Below are 18732 nucleotides of genomic sequence, written 5' to 3'. Positions count from 1 at the left end.
ATCTGAGGTTTTAGACAGCATTTCCTTAAAGGTTAAATAGACAAAAAAATCCTGAAAATAACTGAGTGCAGTTAAGGTATGGCCAAATTCTATTTTCCTTCGATGTAGAAAATCTTGCTGCCTTCTACAGCTATATGAGGGTATAATAGAAGAGCACATCTTACTGTTTCAAGGTGACCAAATCTCCATTTTATTCAGGTATATATTCCTTTTCAGAACATACTGTTACAGGCTGATTCTCATCTCAGATACCTGGAGCAAGTGCTTTGAGACCAGTCAAGCTATGTCAAGGGTACAACCAATTCAGTGACATGTCTGAAATCCTACTCAACAATCAACTGAATCAGATGACTTCCACCCACTCCCACTCACTCCTTCAGGCTTGGCTGCCTGTGTCTCAGCAAGTTTAAAAACCTGGCTGACGTGGCCTCAATTTATCTACTCAAAGCTGAAAGATAGCTCAAGTTCAGATAAGGATCCAGGTTAAATCAGCTGCTGCATTTATATAATGTCTCTGCATGGTGGAAATGATGTTATCCGCCTGCTGCCAGTAGCCTGCATGTATTCACTTGTCCCCAGGGTGATGGGGATGCCAGTGCACAAGCAGGGTTAGCAGCAAGCCTTGCTATGAGCATCACTGTGCCCCGCTCCATGCAAGCATTGCAGTGCACAAGTATGAGAGATGCAGGTAGTAACTGAGACAGGAGACAAACACAAACATGGAGAGACCGCAGTAAGTGGCAGCACTTCCGAAGAGCAAACAGGCATCACAGGGTTGGCAGCAGACATGATCAGATTAAATAAAACTGTCAGAATAAATAAAGCTGGAGGAGGTGCTGAAACACAAATCCATTTACCTTGAACGTCTCTCTCTCTTTTTTAGTCTTTTCATTGTACCAAGGCTCATCATTAAATGGATTACTCTGCCAGACATATTTCAGAGTCGTGCACACAGTAGCTTTGCTCAATAGGATGCATAAATACACTATCAGGAAAGCGTTGATAGATCTGAAAAATAGGTTTCTTTTTAGAATTCTTGCAACTATTTCTATAAAGAAAATCATGCAAATAAGCAGGAACAGAACTTCCTTAATCTTAAGAAGGGAATTGCAGAACAAGTGCTTTTGACAGTGCTGATACTCAGGGTCAATTCATACATTTTAACATTTCTTTTTCTTTTCTTTTTTTTTTTTAAATAAAAAAGCTACTAAATGATGCAGCTCCTTGAAAGATATGTTTAATGAAATCCACAGATTGCATGGAAAATCAGAGAGCATCTGAAACAAAAAGCAGCAGATTAGGGGATTATTTTTGTGCAAGTCATCCATGACAAAACCCAACAGCTTATACCAATTTTTGCCTACTATAAATACTCACTTTTCTACAGCAGAGCGTTTCTGAGATTTCCCTTGGTAGTTCAAAGCCATTTTTGTTTCCATACCAGTATAGACTGCCACACCTACAGAGGATTAAAGCAGAGCTCATCAGGGACTCACAAGCCAGAAGGGACCCAGCTTTCACTGAGCCATCGGAGGCATCAGCGTGTACATGGGAACCTGACTCCCAGTTCAAGAAATCGGCATTACCCAAGGGCTGCTCAACTGCAGAAAGCTCAGTGGCTGCTAAGTAATGTTAATTGCACATATCCCTGAGCACTGACCAGCAGCCCAAGGGTCACACACAGTTAGAAAAAATATCAGTCTTCCCTACCAGCCTTCATTCTAAATTACTGATGTCTAGGACTGTGATTCTAGCAAAAGTGTTTGGCAAAGGATTTGGAAACAAGTCCCTTTTCTTTGTAACTCAGGCACAAAGAAAAGCTTGCTTAGGTGTATTAACACAACCTGCATAGCATGGCAGCACTGCAGATAGAACCAGCACCTCCAGATTTTACCCTAGAAGCTTTTCAAGCAGCTGGCATATAAATGCAACTGTAGAACCCTGGCAGACAGGCTGCAGGTAAGTATTTTCTCTTTCTAGATATAGTGATAATGACAAATGAAGATGTTCATCAGAACTATGATAAAAAAAAGTGTTCACCATAGATCTTCTTGGTATTTTTGAGGGTAGCACCTTTCAGCAACAAGTTTTCAGGACCCAAAGACCTAAACATAAAAGAAGTTATAATAGCACATCACTAAAAGAACATTAAACCTTCTTTGCTGTTTAAACACAGAGATAAACTATTAAGCTAAACTGATGATTTTTTAGAGGTGATCACTTGATTTGTATGTTAAATTAGACTTTCCTTATTTTTCCACGTATGTACTTTTATTTCCGTTTCACCTTATGTAGACCATCCTTGGTGCTCAAAGTCCCAAATTTAACGGTGGGTTCTCAGTGAAGTTTTGGAGGAACAAGTACAAAACATTCACATGTAACACATTCTAGTAATTATATAAAAAACCCTGTTTTTAAAATCTTAGAAAATCTATCAATTTGAGCAGAGCCTATCAATGGCACCAAAGGCAGCTTATTTTGCTACCACTCCTGTTTTTATTTCTCTTTGAACGCCCCACCCATGACCACCTGCTGCTTCTCTTTCTTTAGGAGGCTGCTGGCAGGACTACAGTGGCTAAGGAGCATCATGGGTTTTCTTCCAGCACATGAGCACTCATGCTGGAAACCTCGCCCCTGTGTCCTGGGCCATTCCCTGGGGGCTCGACGGGCTGTCACTTGGAGACTGTCTACAGGTCTCCCTCACAGCTACAGAAAGCTTCCCCAGTCCCTAGGTGGGCTCACATGAGTCACCAGGTGGCAGAAGCAAGCAAGCAGAGGGATTAATCACAGGTCTCCTTTAATAAAGGGGATATTTGGAACAGCTAAAGAGAAACAAGACATTCACTAGTGATGGCAACAGGAGTTCAGATCCTTGAAATCTGGGGTAAATGCCTCATATCTTTGAGGGGGGAGACAGCTGCAAGACTAACCTGGCTATGGGCTCTTGGTTACTTCTGTAGATAATAATTCTTCCAACAAATCTGCAATTAAAAAGTACGTAAGAAACTTGAAATACAAACATCTGAACATTAAAAAGAGCCACTACAAACACACTAAAATGTCATCATCAGGAGACGGGAACATGGTAATTCATGCACCTGAGAGGTCAAGGCTTCAGAAGGGACAAACCACAGCCCACCACCCCAGGTGCCTCCCCACTACCATCCCCAGCACAGCAGGAACTGACTGTGCCTGGGCACCCCCAGCTCATCTCAGTCACAGCATAAAACACATGGCAGCAAGCCTCCTTCAAAGGATTTAACCACCAAGACAGCTTAATCCTGGAATGCATTTTACTTGGAAGGTACGCTGGCCTAAAAATAGGTGCATGCACCACTACTAGAGCTGAGCTGACAAAAATATAACTCATTATACCATGATGAGTGTTTCATCGGAGAGGCTTTGCTGCAAAGGAACTGAGACCTGAAGCAACCCAGCGTTGACTTTGCCACCCTCATCCAGAAGAAGCCCCATAGCTCATTGCTGCCTCCAGAAACCTGTCATTTTCTGACAAGAAAACACCCCTCGCTTTATTGAGCTTTAACTTATATTTACAGAAGTGGTTGAGGCTTTGGTAGCAGGCTAGGAGGAGCAGCGAGGATGCCCACACTCACTTGTAGAGGTCTGGCTGCGGCTGTTCACACTCAATCGTGGCTCTGAGGGCATCTATGGCTTCATCCGTACAGAGCACGGTGGTATCCCGCACCGCGTAGTGAGTCTGGCAAGAGAAGCACACACTTTTCAGCAGCAGCCCCAGCAATGCAGCTCAGGCTGCAGGAGGGCCTGCACTCAGCATCTCTGCATCTCCCCAGGGGGATGCAGGTGCCCTCAGGACACCAGAGGTAATGAGAGGCCAGCCCCAGCATCGACAGGCTCAAAGCTGTTTCTAGGCACTGCGAAGGTTCGTCACTCGCAATTAGCTGGGAAGCCCGTGGAGGATCAGCTCGCTGCCTGCGAGCGCTATTTATAGGAGCTGCTGGCAGCTCCAAACCACTGCAGGCTGTACGACAGGCTGCCTTAATCCGTCTTCATAAACAAAGTCATTAAAAAGCTTCCTCTGCTCATTGCCTTTGTATTCCTCTCATCGTGCATTGCAGGAGGAGCTGCCATGCTACATACGTAGCCGTGACGTTACAGATGCCCACCTTAATGCCTGTTTGGGAACCTGCCTGGGCTTTCATACTGAAAGCACACCCACACCTCTGCTATAAATCGCAGCTTCTGTGAAACCATTCAGAACTGTTCATACAATGCCCAATATCAAATCATGCAAAACTCCGCACAGGGGCATCCAACGCTCCTGTCACCATGGACACTGTGCAATTACTGAGCGATACAGCCTCCTAATCAATTCCTCAATCCTCACATCCACAGTCCCTTAGCCTATTTGGACAACACATGCTCTTTCAGATAACGTATGGCAGAAGCTTCTTGCTTCAAAGACAGAGCCCTGCCACAACCCATTTTATAACCCTGCCCCAGTTTCACGTAACAAGGCATCCTTCCCACATGCACAGCCTAATACACACCAGAAAAACATACAACATGGCAGGCAGCAGCTATTAGTTCAGAGGAGGTTTTATGACTACCTGGGTGTGCTTCCCTTACCCTAGTTTTGCAGCACAGCCTTGTTCCTAACGTTAGATATATTTCCCCAAACAGCATTTGCTTTTCTATTCCCTCCTAGCACATTTTAATTCATTTTCCATCTTCACCTTGTCAAGAAACTCAGGATAGCTGCCCTTTACCTACAGGAATCCACAAACCAGTAAAAATATAGTGCTTAATATAGAAATTTAGCATTCCACTTAAAGAGTCAAGTTAGTAAAAGCCAAGACTGAAAAAGTTACATTAACTCATGCATATAATGCACCTGACACTACTAAGCAACTGCCCATTTAATATGGATATCTATTTTTAGCCTCATGCCACTTCAAAGCTCTTACTAGTATAACCACTCTGGTACGTCAATACTGCACCAGCTCCTACATAAACTTTTCAGTACCAATTAACAGCCGCCAATAAAGATATGAGCTGCAAACCCCACACAGTCAGATCAACACTGGTAATTCCCACTGACTTCAGAGTGTGCCACAACGTATCATGAAATTTTAAAGTAACGTCCACTCTTACTACTGCAGTTGCTAATATCTGTATAAATATTTATCAAACACAAGTGAAAACAAATTTTCATGTCTTATGACAAATGTAATTCTCTTTTTGTCGTTACTTCTTTCCCTTGGAGAAGGGGAAAAAAATAAAGGAAGAAAACACAATAAAGAAGAAATTCATCTTTAGCAAGAATAATATCTAATTTCACTTCTTGGTTCAGTAAAGGGGAAAGCAAAAAAATATATATATAAAAATCCCCTTCCCACCCTCACCTCCAAAAAACAAAGGGGCTTTTTTTCTCCCTGGTGAAAAATTCCCCAAATCATACGACTCAACACACAGTGCCTCAGAAAGCCCCAGATGTCACTGAAATAGCTCAGTTAAGTAAGAGAAGTGCTGGCAGGTACTGAAAAGGGAGCTACATGCTGAAGCAGCTGTGGTTGCTGCATTACCTATGCACCAGACTTCGTGACATGCAATAGGAGCAGGGAGCAGTAAGACATTGCCCAGGATGGACGGTAATGTGGCAAAGCCATATTATTATTTATTGATATTGGTTTTTTATTGGTGTTTGTTTTGATAACGATGGAATCAACTTGGAGCAGCGCCAGAAAGAATAGCTGTTTAAAAAAAAAAAGAAAAATAAACAATCCACAGAGCACTTCAGTGCTGACTCACTGATGAGCAGACGGAGGGAGGAAATGTTAAATATAGCCACACAGCCGTGGGGACAGGTTACACGGGAGCATCTTCCAGTTAATCTCACTCTCTCTCACACACACACCCCCCACATAGGCACTAGCTTCAGCCACAGCTGCCCCAGCACACCAGAGCCCCAGTCCTGCACGCCACCCAGCCATCCCCATCACCTTGAAATTCGACTCGCCATCCAGGCTCGCTGTAGTGACGTAACAGGTCCCATCAACACTACTTGAGGCCAAAAATATCAAGTCACAGGGGAAGGTCTCATCTGCTTTCACTTCTACGATGTCTCCAACCTGGAAGAAAAGAAACATTTCAACAAAAAGCCCTCTAAGTTATTATTAGATACTCACAGATTTAGCTTCTCTCAAAGCCTAGAAGAAATCACCTTGGCTAAAAGGGACATCGGGGAGTTCAAGATCATGACTGGAGTCGCAATGACTCCAACAACCCAGCTTGTTCCCCCAGGGCTCCCCTCTGAGCATCCCAGCAGCCTGCTGGGCAGCCCCGATGCCCACGGGGTGGGCTTGTGTCCCAGCACTGGACCACAGCCCAACGGGTCAATCCCACCCAGCACCAACACAGACTGCCCGTGCAGTGAGGTTATTATTTATTTCTCTGCTGAATCTTGATGAAGCCAGAGACTCTGTACTAATCTGAAGTGCTGGGTGATAAATTTATGTCAAAGCTAGTGTGCTTTCCTGGTGTCCTTGGGAGAGTTGGAAATAGAAGAGGACTGCCTGTCCCAGACAAACGCAGAACGCTGACAGATCTGTCATTTGTCAGCCCTGGCACAGCTTTTGTAAGACAGCCTCTCAAAAGCAGTCAAACAAAGGAAGCTTCACTTATTAACAGGGAAGGGCTCTCAGAGCATCTTGTGCAAAAGCCAGAGACTTTGTGCAGCTCGGCAAGAATGCAGCACAGCCCTCCTGCGGGCACCAGTGCCTATCACCCACCCTAGTGCCCCATCCATTTCCCTCATAACTACATGTGACTTCTCTACTAACGATTACCTTGATTTTTTCACTCTCCTTCTGCACTTGCTTTGCATTTTCAACAATGAAGACAGTACTCTTGTTCACTTCGTTGTCAGCTCTGTGTCTCAACCAGTCCTCATATCCCTAGGCACATAAATACAGGCAACACAAACTTGTAACAGAGCAAGTAAACGAATGAAATAGGAGATGGAGAGAGAGGGAGAGAGAGAGAAAAAAAAGTTTAACAGTCCTAAAAACTCCTTCATGCCTGACTAAACATCAACCAGAGCAGCTCAAACTGAATCAATTTATTTTAAAAACTTCATATGCATATTTGACAGATTCGGAACAGATTAAAATAACATAAAAATAATCTATATGCAGTGCATGCAACGATCAGCTAAATTACTGTAACATGTTTCTATTATTCTCAGTGTTGGCAAGAACATACTGATAATATGAATAACACGCTTAGCACCCTGTGACTCTTTCTACTATGGTAATGCAGGACAAGACTCTTCCTCTTCTGTCTTCACTAAAAGAATAAAACATTCATACTTGAAGCAGATGGATTTTACTCTCGCTCTCCCTTTCTGGCTCCTGCAGAAGAAACTTACTTTATTATTTAATACTTCTGAGTAGGAAATTTAAAATGGCACATGTGCATATGATGGGAGGAAAGTGGTCTCTCAGCACTGCAAGAAAGAGGACTACATAGTTTCAAGACTGAGTTTGAACAGAACCTGTCTTTTCCATTTACTAACAAGGGAGTGGAGCACAGGCTATATTTGGAGCACGTCTCTGTATTCTGCAAAGAGTCAGAGAACATTTCTAAAAAGAGAAGAAAAATTCAAGTAAAGGCAGAACTAGAGAGGCAGCCACAGTGGTAACCTTTACTATCCACCACAGTTTGCTTTCAACAATATATAGAGATGTTTTACATTGCCAAAACAGAATACACACCAGCATCCATATTCAGCGTGCAGTCTCTCTTGAAGAGGACCAATACACACATCTGAGCTCTTGAAGGGGTTACCAAACTTATCAGCCCATTTTGATGATATTCTGAATATATTCAGATATACATTCATCTTTTTCTCCATCGTATGTCCCAAAGAGCACAAGAACATCCCTACAGGAAGGCAATCTTCCTCTCCCCAAATTACTGCTTTTACCTGTTTGATGGCTGTGACGGTGATGACAAAGAAGAGAGGAAGGCCACTGGTTATCGGACTGGTTGGGGTGTCCACTATCACCTGCGGACAGAAGGAACATACTGGTGACAACTTGCTTTTAGGCAGCAGAAGAAACAAAAGCTCTGGCCACTGGTGTAAAAGGGTGCTTGGTACACTTGGATGTAAAGTGTACTATCGCGCCCCAGCACAGAAGGAGGGAAGGAAGGGGCACACAAGAAGGGCTAGCAAAGGCATCCTGAGGATGCTCTCCTCCATCTCAAGACAGATACACCTTCTCCTGAAGGCCATGGGATGTCCTCACGTGGGAAAAAGTCTTTCAGAAGTAGTTTAAAATCTCAGTTTGACCTCACCCTCGTGGGAAGTAAAAGGCTAGATGAAAGGGTTGCTGGTGATGGGTTACAAAAATGCAACCACTCAAGTGTTGAGGCAAAGAAGTCTCCTCCTGCCATGGGGTGTGCTGGAGAGGACAAAGGCAGGAAGGAGGATGGTGCAGAGGCAGCAGCAATGAGCGAAGAGAAAAACACCTCAGGAAGACCACTTCTCCTCTTTGGCCATGAAGGGGGGGAACAACCAAACCCCAAAACACGGGCTGTTGTGAGCAGGAGGGCAGTACCAGTCCTCTTGAACCACTGACACCGAGAGGTTAAAAGCAACATGCACCAGCCCAATTTACCAAGGAAATATATTGTGTAATGGCACATGAATACTTAAGTAAAACAGAAATTAACATTTAGCCTTCGAGCTCTGAAACGTGGAGTTAAGAGCATGATTTAAACAGCACAAAGACCACGCAAGGGCCTTCAGGTCAATAGTTGGAGTCCTTGAGCTAGGTGCAGTGCTTGTTGTATCTTGAGCTAGCGCTGTGGCAAAGACAGTTCCCTAAGACCAAAGCCCAGCAGAGCCCCTTCAACATTCAGACAACCTCTGGGCTGTGGGAAACCACTGTTTCTATTGACTGCATCATGACTTGGCCTGAAGGGGAAGAACAGCAGAAGAGGTTCATAATTAGGAGGGATTCACGTACGAGCAGGAAAAGCTGCACTGTTTGCCCACTGAAAAGATTCATCCTGAAGGTGTCCTCTCCCAAACGACAACACAAAAAGCCTTTCACCTCACGGCAGGTGAGCCCAAGGGTGTTGCCCAGGGCAGGTATCAGGTGCCTGCCCCGGCTGCTCCATGCATGCATCATTCTGGCAGCAGGAGGGCAGCAGCCCAAAAGCAAACAGAGAATTCAGCCCCAACAATTCCTGTGCCGAGACACAGCCATCCATCTGTGCACATCTCATAGCTCCCTGCCAGCAGGCACTGCCAGCAGTGATGCTTGCAGCATCACTCAAAATACTGTGCGGGGACCAAAGCCACTAGGGCAGACCCCAAGGGTTTCCCCTGGGGCACCTTTAAATCAGGGCACAAAAATTTGGCCATTTTCCTGGCATCCCCAGAGAGGATGGGAGCATAAGGGGCAGATGCAGAGAGCTATGACGACAAGGGACTGGGAAGCTCAGCAGAAAGGCTTTGTGTCCCCACAAAGGGACTTTGTCGTGCTCTGTTTGTTTGCGCTTCCCTGGCACGCTCACAAACAGCATCTGCATGTTTGTTGTTTTAGGCTCTCTGTTAAAAGCCACGTTAAGCACAGAACCGCTCTTATCAGCTGGGAGGAAGCCATGTGGAATTTTTTAACTCTTTGAAATGCTGCATGTTGTATTCTTACCCTGCAGGACTGGACCCAAACTGAGAACAGCTACATCACAAGTAGCCAGGTAAGCAGAAGGAGGGCAAACCAAGATAAACACAACAAATACTTCCAGGAACACAACACCCTGCTTCACTCAAATGGATGTAGCATGTTTACAGCCAGAAAGCTGTAGATACCAGACTTTGGAGAACTTCAAGTGAGGATGGTGTAAAGCATTGCACAGACACATCACACAAAGCCCCAGACGTCCAGATGGCCTCTTAGAAGAGGCACCACAAAGTGCAGGTCAGTCAACCAAAATTTATCTTACTAGAAGTGGACAGATCTTGTAAACACAAGTGGAACTTTTAGCTAAGCAGAGCAAGGCAGAGGGAAAGGATACCTGCCCTGGGCTTCCTGAGACTCCCACTGCTACCCCATGGGAGTTTTCTGCACCAGACAAGGTGCAGCTGTATGTATTTATTTAAACAAACAGTACAATTACTGTCCACACAAATGCTGTATTACAGAGGTATGAACACAAGTAGTGGGTAGAGTCCCTGGAATAACTCATTTATACACTTGAAGATCGCTACTGCACTCTGTACGCAGCCTGTGGCTCAACACGGTTCTTCTGCCTCTCACTGCTGGTGGAAAGCAGAGGGACACAAGAGCAGCGTGCCAAAACATCAAAGGCAGACTCCTTTGAAGCTATTTTTGACATGCTTTAGGACTTCAACAGCTTAATTTGGATCCACTTAAGAGTGACAAAATCCTTCTGTTACTTAACAGTTTCTCCCAAATTCATTGTTTACCATACTGAAGACCACAATCCAGAATTCATCATTATCTATCTAAAAGAACACTTTTTTTTATTATTATTTTTTTTTTATCCCTGGCACCTCCTAAATAAGGTGATTGCTATCAGCTTGGTCCCTCTACAAATACACCTTGACCACACTTACTTCAGACCATCTGTCTCCTCCAGGAGTTGACTTCGTTTCCTTTGAGTGTTGCAATAGATGGAGCAACAGAACAGTTATTCATATCCCTGTTAGTGCACTCATTAGCGTCTTAGGTTTAATGTGTGTACTTTCTCTTCCTCTCTCTCTACCAAGAGCTGTATTTGGAGTCACAGCAGGTAGAGGAGATGCAGCAGGCGATGCCCAGCGGGGCTTACTGGGCACACACTGCTCAGCTACAAATCCACCGTGCAGAGAACAGCCCAAGTGCTGCCATACTGCACCCTTAACGCAGCACTTGCGACAATTCTAATAATTTTAAGTAATTTAAACACCAACATTTAAGCTATAGATGCCGTTTTACTAAGGTATAACCCTTGATATTTTATGTGAGTGGAATTACCGTGAGTGCTTTTCTTAGGGTAAGTGAAGTCTCCAGCAGCTCCAGGACAATGATTACCAAGGGCTGTTAGCTACTTCATGGGGCGGTGAGTGCTGCCAGAGTGTGTTTGGTTGGGTTTGTTTTTCCCTCTCTAATGGAGCATGAGGATTGCTTCCTTATTTTAGAGGCGGTCACAGGTCACAGGATTACAACGAGGAGGAAGAGCAAGGCTTTTATTTCACCTGCATGCATCCGTGTCTAAAATGGGCAAGCAGCTAAACTACAGGGAGCTCTGTAAGCAGGATCAAGAATACAGTGTTCTTACCGACCAGAGGGTCAGCAGACAAAATGCAATGCTGCGTCACTAAATGGCCATCTCCACAAGAAGGGCATTCTGCCTCCAGGGCATCACTTCAGTACAAGGCGAGTTACAAATTCACTCTGACAAAAGGGAGCAGTGCCAGTGAAATCAAGCGATGGCCGAGAGCCAGCTGATGCCAGGGTGAGCTGGCCTTCCTGCAGCGCTGCCAGGAGGAGCCACGCACAGCCGTTACCTCAGGATCCCCCGTTTCTGCGGCAGGCACTGAAATGGCTGTAAACCATAACTCTTTACTGTCAGGTTAAAAAAAATGAGGTCTTTTAAACATGCACACCAGGAGAGAGAGTGATACCCTGAGACCTGAATCAACAAAATTCCGGAGAAGCCATCTATGATCAGGCTGTTTGCAGTAGCTCTACAGTGCTGTTTTTGAGGTTGGTGGGGTAGGAGTTCGGATGCCTGTTTCTAGTCCTAGAGTAAGCTGTCTACTAAGCCTTGGGTCTGAGTATTGGGTTTTAGAAGGTGAGTGAAAGCACTGTGGTGACTCTTCCAAACTTTCCACCTCTTCCCCCAAATGCATTTTGACAGCCTGCTTTTCTTTTTGGATGACAGAACAAAAAACAAATATTCAGGTTTGCTTAGAATTTGTTCCTTAGCAAAGCCACAAAGCAGAGAGATAAGGCTCATCTGTGTATAAAATCTGTTGTTTTGTCTGTGGAGAATAGCATCCTGAAACTCCAAATTCCCAAAGCACATGCTATGCCTCTTCCAAATTCTGTTGAGTACTGCCTCTCTGCCCTGGGCTGCCCTGAAAGTCACTATAAATAAGACGTATGAACATCACATAACCTGGGAAAATGCACGTTGTTATGCAGCAGAAGTAATAAAGGTGATAAAAAACTAGATCTTAATTCTGCAGCATTAAACATACATATTTTCACTGGTTGACTGATCTTAATGGTTAGAGTTAAATGGTTTTTAAATCATTTCGGCAGTCATTTGAACACTGCCTCAGCCAGGCCCAAATATTTAATTGTTAGTTTGTGCTGAATGGCTTACCGGAATTATAACACAGCTTCCAATTTAAAAACAAAACAAAACAAAAAAAAACAAACACCAAGAGAGTAAGTTTTGAACCTCAATTCTTGCTGTTCCATCTGTGCTTACAAACAATATGCAAATAAAACCACCCTAGCATCTTACCTGCACGAGGAAGATGATAAGGAAGTAGAAGTTGGCAATTCTCCGAAACTGCTCAAAAAGGTTTTTCGGGAGGAAGTTCCAGATTGTGTACTGTGGAGAGAGAGGAACAGAAGCTGTTGGGCACGTTGCAGCTTACCAGATGCCAACACAAACAGACCAAGACACAGCGCTTGATGCAGACTACAAAATGGGAGGTATCTGCACAGAGCAGGAAATGAGTTTTCTCTTTAAACTGAAACGAATTGGTGGCAGCAGGTACACAAACTGCTGCCGTCATCTCCCTGAAGCTGCAGCTGGGGCCACAGCCTCCTCTTCCTCCCAGCAAGGCAAGGCGGCAGGTCTCAGCATCACCAGGCAGCTGCTGCTACTGGTGCAGCTGTGTGCTGCGATGCAGCCGAGCTCCAGCTCCCACCTCCAGCATCACACCGCAAACTCTGGCTCTCTCCACCAGCTCATTACACAGTTGAAAGTGTTTTGCAATAATGTGGGGCTTTTTTGTTTGTTTGTTTTAAAGTAGTCAACTGCTTCTCTTTTGTTAAAATATCCCAAACCACTCAGCTGGAGACAGTAGAGGAAAAAGAAGATAAACACCATGGGATTTGTTTCAGGAAGCAACTTCTACGTAGGCATTTCAAGAGACACAATTTAACAAAGAAGTAAGGCACAGTGCAGAGATTTTTTTCCAAATTAAATCTTGGAGTTGCTGTTCTGCTCAGAAAAAAGTCATGCTGCCCATACAAATCTGTTATTAGGCTGTGCTTCGTTATCATTTTAAGACGGCTGCTGAATCATTTGCATTGGAAAACATGGAATTGAAGAACAGCGTGGAAAATAACAGGTCTAATATGTGATCTTTCAGTGTGCCTTGAATAAACAATGAATAATAAGCAGCCAAGTCTCAAGGCCAACATTCATTTAATTAAAAAATGATACTGGTCAGGTAAGAACAGTCCATGACAAGCAAATAAAAATGAAAAAAGACAATACTAAAAAATAAACCAGAGAAGAGCTACAGAATTAGTGCTAAAACAAACAGTTTATCAGAAATAGAACTGAAGTACTGGAAAGTGTTTTCCAAAGGACTCTCTTGCATGTCAAGGAAAAGTCACTGGGAATGCTACACACGTTAAGGGTGTTTAGACTTCAAACTTGCCTGCAATATAAATGCACACAGCATAGAGTCTTAAAAAACAAACAAGGTCCAAGTTGTATAAAAAAAAAGGAGTGAAAGAAAACCCTTTCAGCTCATCTACGGTAAAACTGAAGCCTAGCAGTATGCTGAGCATCATGACTCCTAAGCAGCATAACATGCATCCAGCTGTGTTGACAATATTGGATGCCACTTGCTTGATATTTTACTTGAATTGGCTTCAAATCTTTTGAAATAGCTTCATGAATGTCATGGAAAAAAGCTAAGCAGAAGGCAGACGGGTGTCATCACAGTTTTCCACAATAAACAAAAGCTAGATTAATACAGCATGAATGTTTCCCCTTTCTTCTAAAGGAATAAGCCAAGCATGGTTATTTTTGTCCTTGTTGAAGAGAAAAAAAAAGCCACAAAACAAAAAATAGGTGAATCACATGAATCTATCCATTTACAAAATAATCCCCACTCTCTTTCACAAACCTAAATTGCTGTCATCTCACAATCTGTACTGCACTTAACTGGAAAGTAAGATCAGGCTGATGCACACGTGTAGGGAACACACGCATGCTGCCCACCCGTGCAGAGAGACAGCTCACCTTGGACGAGACGATCCTGTTATCGCAGAACTTCTGTGCCACGTATGCATCTGTTTCCAAAACTGTCCGGTGCCCAACCACCACGGTGCGCGTACCAACCCGCTTCTCCTCCCCGGCACACTGTTGGGGCAATGGGAAAGGGAAAATTTAGCTTCTGTCTCAAAAAAAAAAATCTAATATTTATATTAACAGCTTATAGCTTCACCATGTTGCTCTTCAATCCACTTCTCTGCCCCATCAAAAGCAGGAAGACCGAGAGAATAATTCAGAGACACCAAGGCAAAGCTGAGCCAGCAGCCCAGGAACCCCACTGCTGCCAGCCATCCACCCCCAGCCCCCGTGGCTGTGTGGAGACCCCCTCCTGCACACATCAAACCCTTCCTCATGCCAGCACAGACTGCACAAAAGCAGTTTTAGCTCTGGGGCTCAACAGGCTCCAGGCTTCTCCCCAAGATCCCACAGAAGGTGGGAGCTGCACCCTCCTTTGCGCTTTTCTCCTGCCAAACCCTCAAGCCCGCCTGAAACATCTCCCTGCCTCCCTTGGGCATACAGACTTCAGACTGAACTTAAAAAAAGGTGTATTTCTGCTGGTTTTGCATCCAAAGTAAAAACACAAATAATGAAGCAGACAGTTTCACATCACAAGCTCACTGCCTGGAAAGCCTATTTTATAAGAAAAAGCATACATTTTAATTTTTATACAAACGCCAGTCATGTCAACAGAACGTCAGGAGAATTAATGGCTCGTCTCCTCAAGCGGCCGATCACTTCAGCATCATTTGTTCTGCACAGGGGCAAAAGCAAGCACGCAGCCCCCATGTGCATCACCCCCGTGAAGGACAAAAGAAAAATGGATTAAGGCACAGAGCTGGAGGCAGCCTCAGCACACCCGGGCATCTCCAGATCACCCCTGGTTGTTGGTGCACCCTGCTGCCGGGTCACACAGCACAGGAGGAGCAATCCTGCTGCTTGCTTTGCCTGTGTAAGTTCGTTGGGTGTTGGGTTTGTGGTTGTTTTTTTGGTTTGCTTTTAAAGCAGAATGAGATGTCACAAGGGAATGATAACCTGTTGTCACAGTGTCACAGGGGCTTAACGACAGGCCCTTCGCTCGGCGGTGGCCAGGGGACAGATAAGAGAATACCAGGAAGGGAAGTATTTATAGCCTGGTAGATCCGGGTCAGGCGAGGGAAGAATCCGTGGAAGCCAAGCACCAAGCAGTGCCTGTGCACCACAGACACCTTGATGCCAAACCTCAGTGTCCGTGCATGGGGTGCAGGACTCGCTCTGGCACAAACACACATCCCTGGAGCAAGGCAAGAGATACCTACAGCCTCTCCCTCCCCGGGGCATCTCTCCCAGCCCTGCCTGTCTCAGGATGCCTCTGCCCAGGTGGGCATCGCCTGCCTGCAAGGCCTTCTGCTAAAAGAAGGTGATGGAGAGAGGAGCAGCAAACGGCACAAGAGAGCCGCTCACAGGTAGCTTCAGCCGAAACCAAGACGGCTCAACACAATGGGATTAAAATAGTTCTGTTATAACCACAGTTCATAACTGTGGTTATGCAGGTTACAAGCAAAGTATTTTGTCCTTCCGACACCCTGACTCCCAGCAGTAGCACCAGACTGACACCAGGGTGTGTTTTGCGGGGTTGGACTTAAAATTATAAAGTGAATTTAAAATACCCGTTAAGAGGATATGGAATGGGGGGGAAAAAAGGGGGCCTTATTAGACCAGGCTGAGGTTTTCTTAGAATTAGGTTTGGGGATTTTAAAACATGAGCAGGAAAGAATTTGTCACTGTTCATAGTCCAAGGGCATTATCAGGCAGCAGGGCTGCTGAAACACCAGCAGATGTTGTCTGTACTCCCATTCATTCCCAACCCTTGATCCTGTTTGTTTTGCAGCCCTACCAGGGCAGGTGCCAAAAATGCAAAGGATGCAGAGGAGCAGAAGCAGCCGGCAGCCTCCCACCTCTGCCGCACAGAGGGACTCCCAAAATGGGATCAGGCTGGCAGCCAGGGAGAGCCTTCAGCTCCAGCCTCCCAGCTTCCCCTCACCACATGCTGGGGTTGGGAGAAACAGCACATCGTCTGGACCAGCAACCTCACCAAAAGCCAGGAGCTCCCTGCCTCGCCTGCTGCAGCAGCAGCCCCACGCTGCTGGGAGAGCACCGGGAAACCCAAGAGAGGTGGGGATTTGCCAAACAAACGGCTGAGCACAAGGAGCAGAGACTGGGAAAACTCCCCCGGAAAAATCTACAAATGCAGTTACTCTGCAAGATTGTTGGTATTTAGCTATGGAAAACATGGGATATGAAGTGTGCAATGCCCCGCAGCAGAGGAGACCCAAAATCCTAGTTATGGTGTGTTAACTAAGTTAACCAAGTCCAAAAAATGTGAGCCAAAAAATGCTTAGGATAAACACGAGCTGGCCGCTCACCTTTGCTGTCAGCCCTGGGGCAGCGGCCATGCATGCAGGGCAGCACACACAGCAGCACACCATAGGGAATTCGGGTGGGCATCTCTCTTCTAAATATTGTTGTAACACAACCTGCCCGTACCTTACAGTGGCTATTTTAACAGAGATTGACTGACGTTATGGAAAGCCCACGTATTGCCATAAGCAGCAGTTCTGAAAAAAAGGCATCAGGGACAATAGCTGTTTTCTTACCTTGTCCAAATTCTAAAAGCCTATCTATCTGTCAATAAGCCCATGACAGGTCAATTGAGGCTTGGCATTTTGCTACCACATTTTTTTTTTTTTGGATGAGTTAGAAACAGGTACTGTCTGATGGCAATGGTCCAGGGCATGGCTGGGGCTACAATAGTCTGTGGATGCGGCTAATTAACAAACGGCATTTATGACTTGAAGCACTCAGAACACAAACTCGAGCCAGAGGGATTAGGTTTGCAGCTCCCAGCGCTCCCTAAACCCTCAGCCTGAATTTGGGCAGGCCTCCCTTGGAACCTCTTTCCCTCTCCATCTGTGCAACTCCCACCTCTCTTCTGCCCTTCCCACTCAAACCGTGACTCCGACAGGGCAGGCGGGCTCGGGGGGAGCCGGGAGCAGCACCCAGGAGAGCCCCTTCTTTGCCAGGTCCCCCACACTTGTGGACATTACTGCAGCACCAGTACAGGGCATGGCAACGGTAACCTTGGCAAAAATGAGCAAACCTGGGTAAAAATTAACGGAGTAACCCAGTTCAGCACCAGATGAGCTTGTGCTTCACGGAAATGGGCTACAGAAAACAAGAAGGGAAAACGAGTGGCTCTGCTGCCTGCTTTCCTCATGTTCAGAAAAAGAAGTGGTAAATCAAATGTGTTGTTTGTTTTTTTTCCCCACTATAGTGGCAGCAAGCACCTCAACCAAAAAATTAATCAAAAGGAATTCCTTTCATGTGTGCTGGAGATATCTTCAAGCCACAGAGTAAAGACAAATAACTCACAGAAACAGATCTAACAAAACCCACAGGCATTAAAAAAAAAAAGTCATCTGGTAAACCCTGAGATAATTATACTGTTCAAGTACAAAGCTCAACCATTTGAATGAAATCACAGCTTATATTAAATATATGCAGAAGAAAGATTAAATCACATTACTTGGCTTAGATCTCATGAATAGTTTAAAGTCTAATCTCTCCTGTATTGTTCCAGTTACCACAGAAGTAGTGGAGAAGGCAACCTGATTTACAAAAAAAAAACAACAGCAAAAATAACAATTCCCAAAACAGCCTGTTCTGTTTCATTTATTCGCTGAACCAAGAAAAACACATGTACGATTTTAAAAAGCTTCCACAAATTTAACATAACCTCCCCAAACCGTCAGGCAGCCTGAAAAAAGTCGCTCAGCACGCCGACTCCCCCGCCCGCTCGGTCCTGGTGCCCAACCGATGTATTTTTAATTGAAATTCTCCTTGCCAATTTTTATATTACTCTTTGTACTTAGTCATTTCTCTGCGAGTACAAGCCATGCTTTGACACAACGCTTAATAATTCAGCAGCGAAGGCTCTGCTTACCCACACGGACCACATGTTAGGCAGCCCTCCTGATTTATGGAGAGAACTCCATTGATCCGAATCAATCGCACTCTCCCCTACATCTGCGGGAGAGAGCTGATAACCTCAACAGTCCCCGGGGGAAAAAAAATGCTGCATTTCAAACACTGAGAGCCCATAGGTCCAGAAGAAAGTCAGCTGAAGCTGAGCAAAGCTCAGGGCGGGCTTGCTCTGGCTGATGCCCAGGGGAGCAGGGCACAGCCTGCCTGGGCTCACTGTTGGTGAGGTGACTTCTGCTGGGTGTCCTTCAGGGGAGGAGGGATGGCCAGTACCATAGGACAGCAAAAAGCTGGTGTTTAAACAAGTGCCCTTTCTCCTACACGAAGGCTAAAGCTCCTATGGATGTTTTCAGCGGGGAGAGAACAGTGACGGCACGGGGCAAACCAGCTCCAGAGGGGTGCTCAGTGGGT

At 45.2% G+C, this 18732-nt stretch overlaps 1 protein-coding gene across 6 annotated transcripts in view; it reads right to left on the bottom strand.

Moving 5' to 3' along the window:
• The window catches only part of ATP11C (ATPase phospholipid transporting 11C (ATP11C blood group)), a 58982-nt gene that overhangs the window by 26341 nt on the left and 13909 nt on the right, over positions 1 to 18732 (bottom strand). For 5 of the 6 annotated variants that reach the window (XM_082770541.1, XM_082770544.1, XM_082770545.1 and 2 more), the window contains exons 2-11: positions 14272 to 14391; positions 12529 to 12618; positions 7967 to 8047; positions 6828 to 6935; positions 5982 to 6110; positions 3615 to 3718; positions 2931 to 2981; positions 2041 to 2105; positions 1378 to 1459; positions 858 to 1008 (exon numbers count right to left, since the gene is read on the bottom strand). In XM_082770541.1, coding sequence (XP_082626667.1) covers positions 858 to 1008; positions 1378 to 1459; positions 2041 to 2105; positions 2931 to 2981; positions 3615 to 3718; positions 5982 to 6110; positions 6828 to 6935; positions 7967 to 8047; positions 12529 to 12618; positions 14272 to 14391 — 981 coding nt within the window. Of the gene's footprint in view, positions 1 to 857; positions 1009 to 1377; positions 1460 to 2040; positions 2106 to 2930; positions 2982 to 3614; positions 3719 to 5981; positions 6111 to 6827; positions 6936 to 7966; positions 8048 to 12528; positions 12619 to 14271; positions 14392 to 18283; positions 18372 to 18732 lie in introns of those variants that run through there. The other variant, XM_082770543.1, reaches the window with a different exon arrangement.

This window comes from Aythya marila, assembly GCF_965140915.1.
Source record: "Aythya marila genome assembly, chromosome: 13".
NCBI classification, from domain to species: Eukaryota; Metazoa; Chordata; class Aves; order Anseriformes; family Anatidae; genus Aythya; species Aythya marila.
Note: the sequence above shows the minus strand (reverse complement) of the source record. Positions and strands in the feature narration are given on the sequence as shown.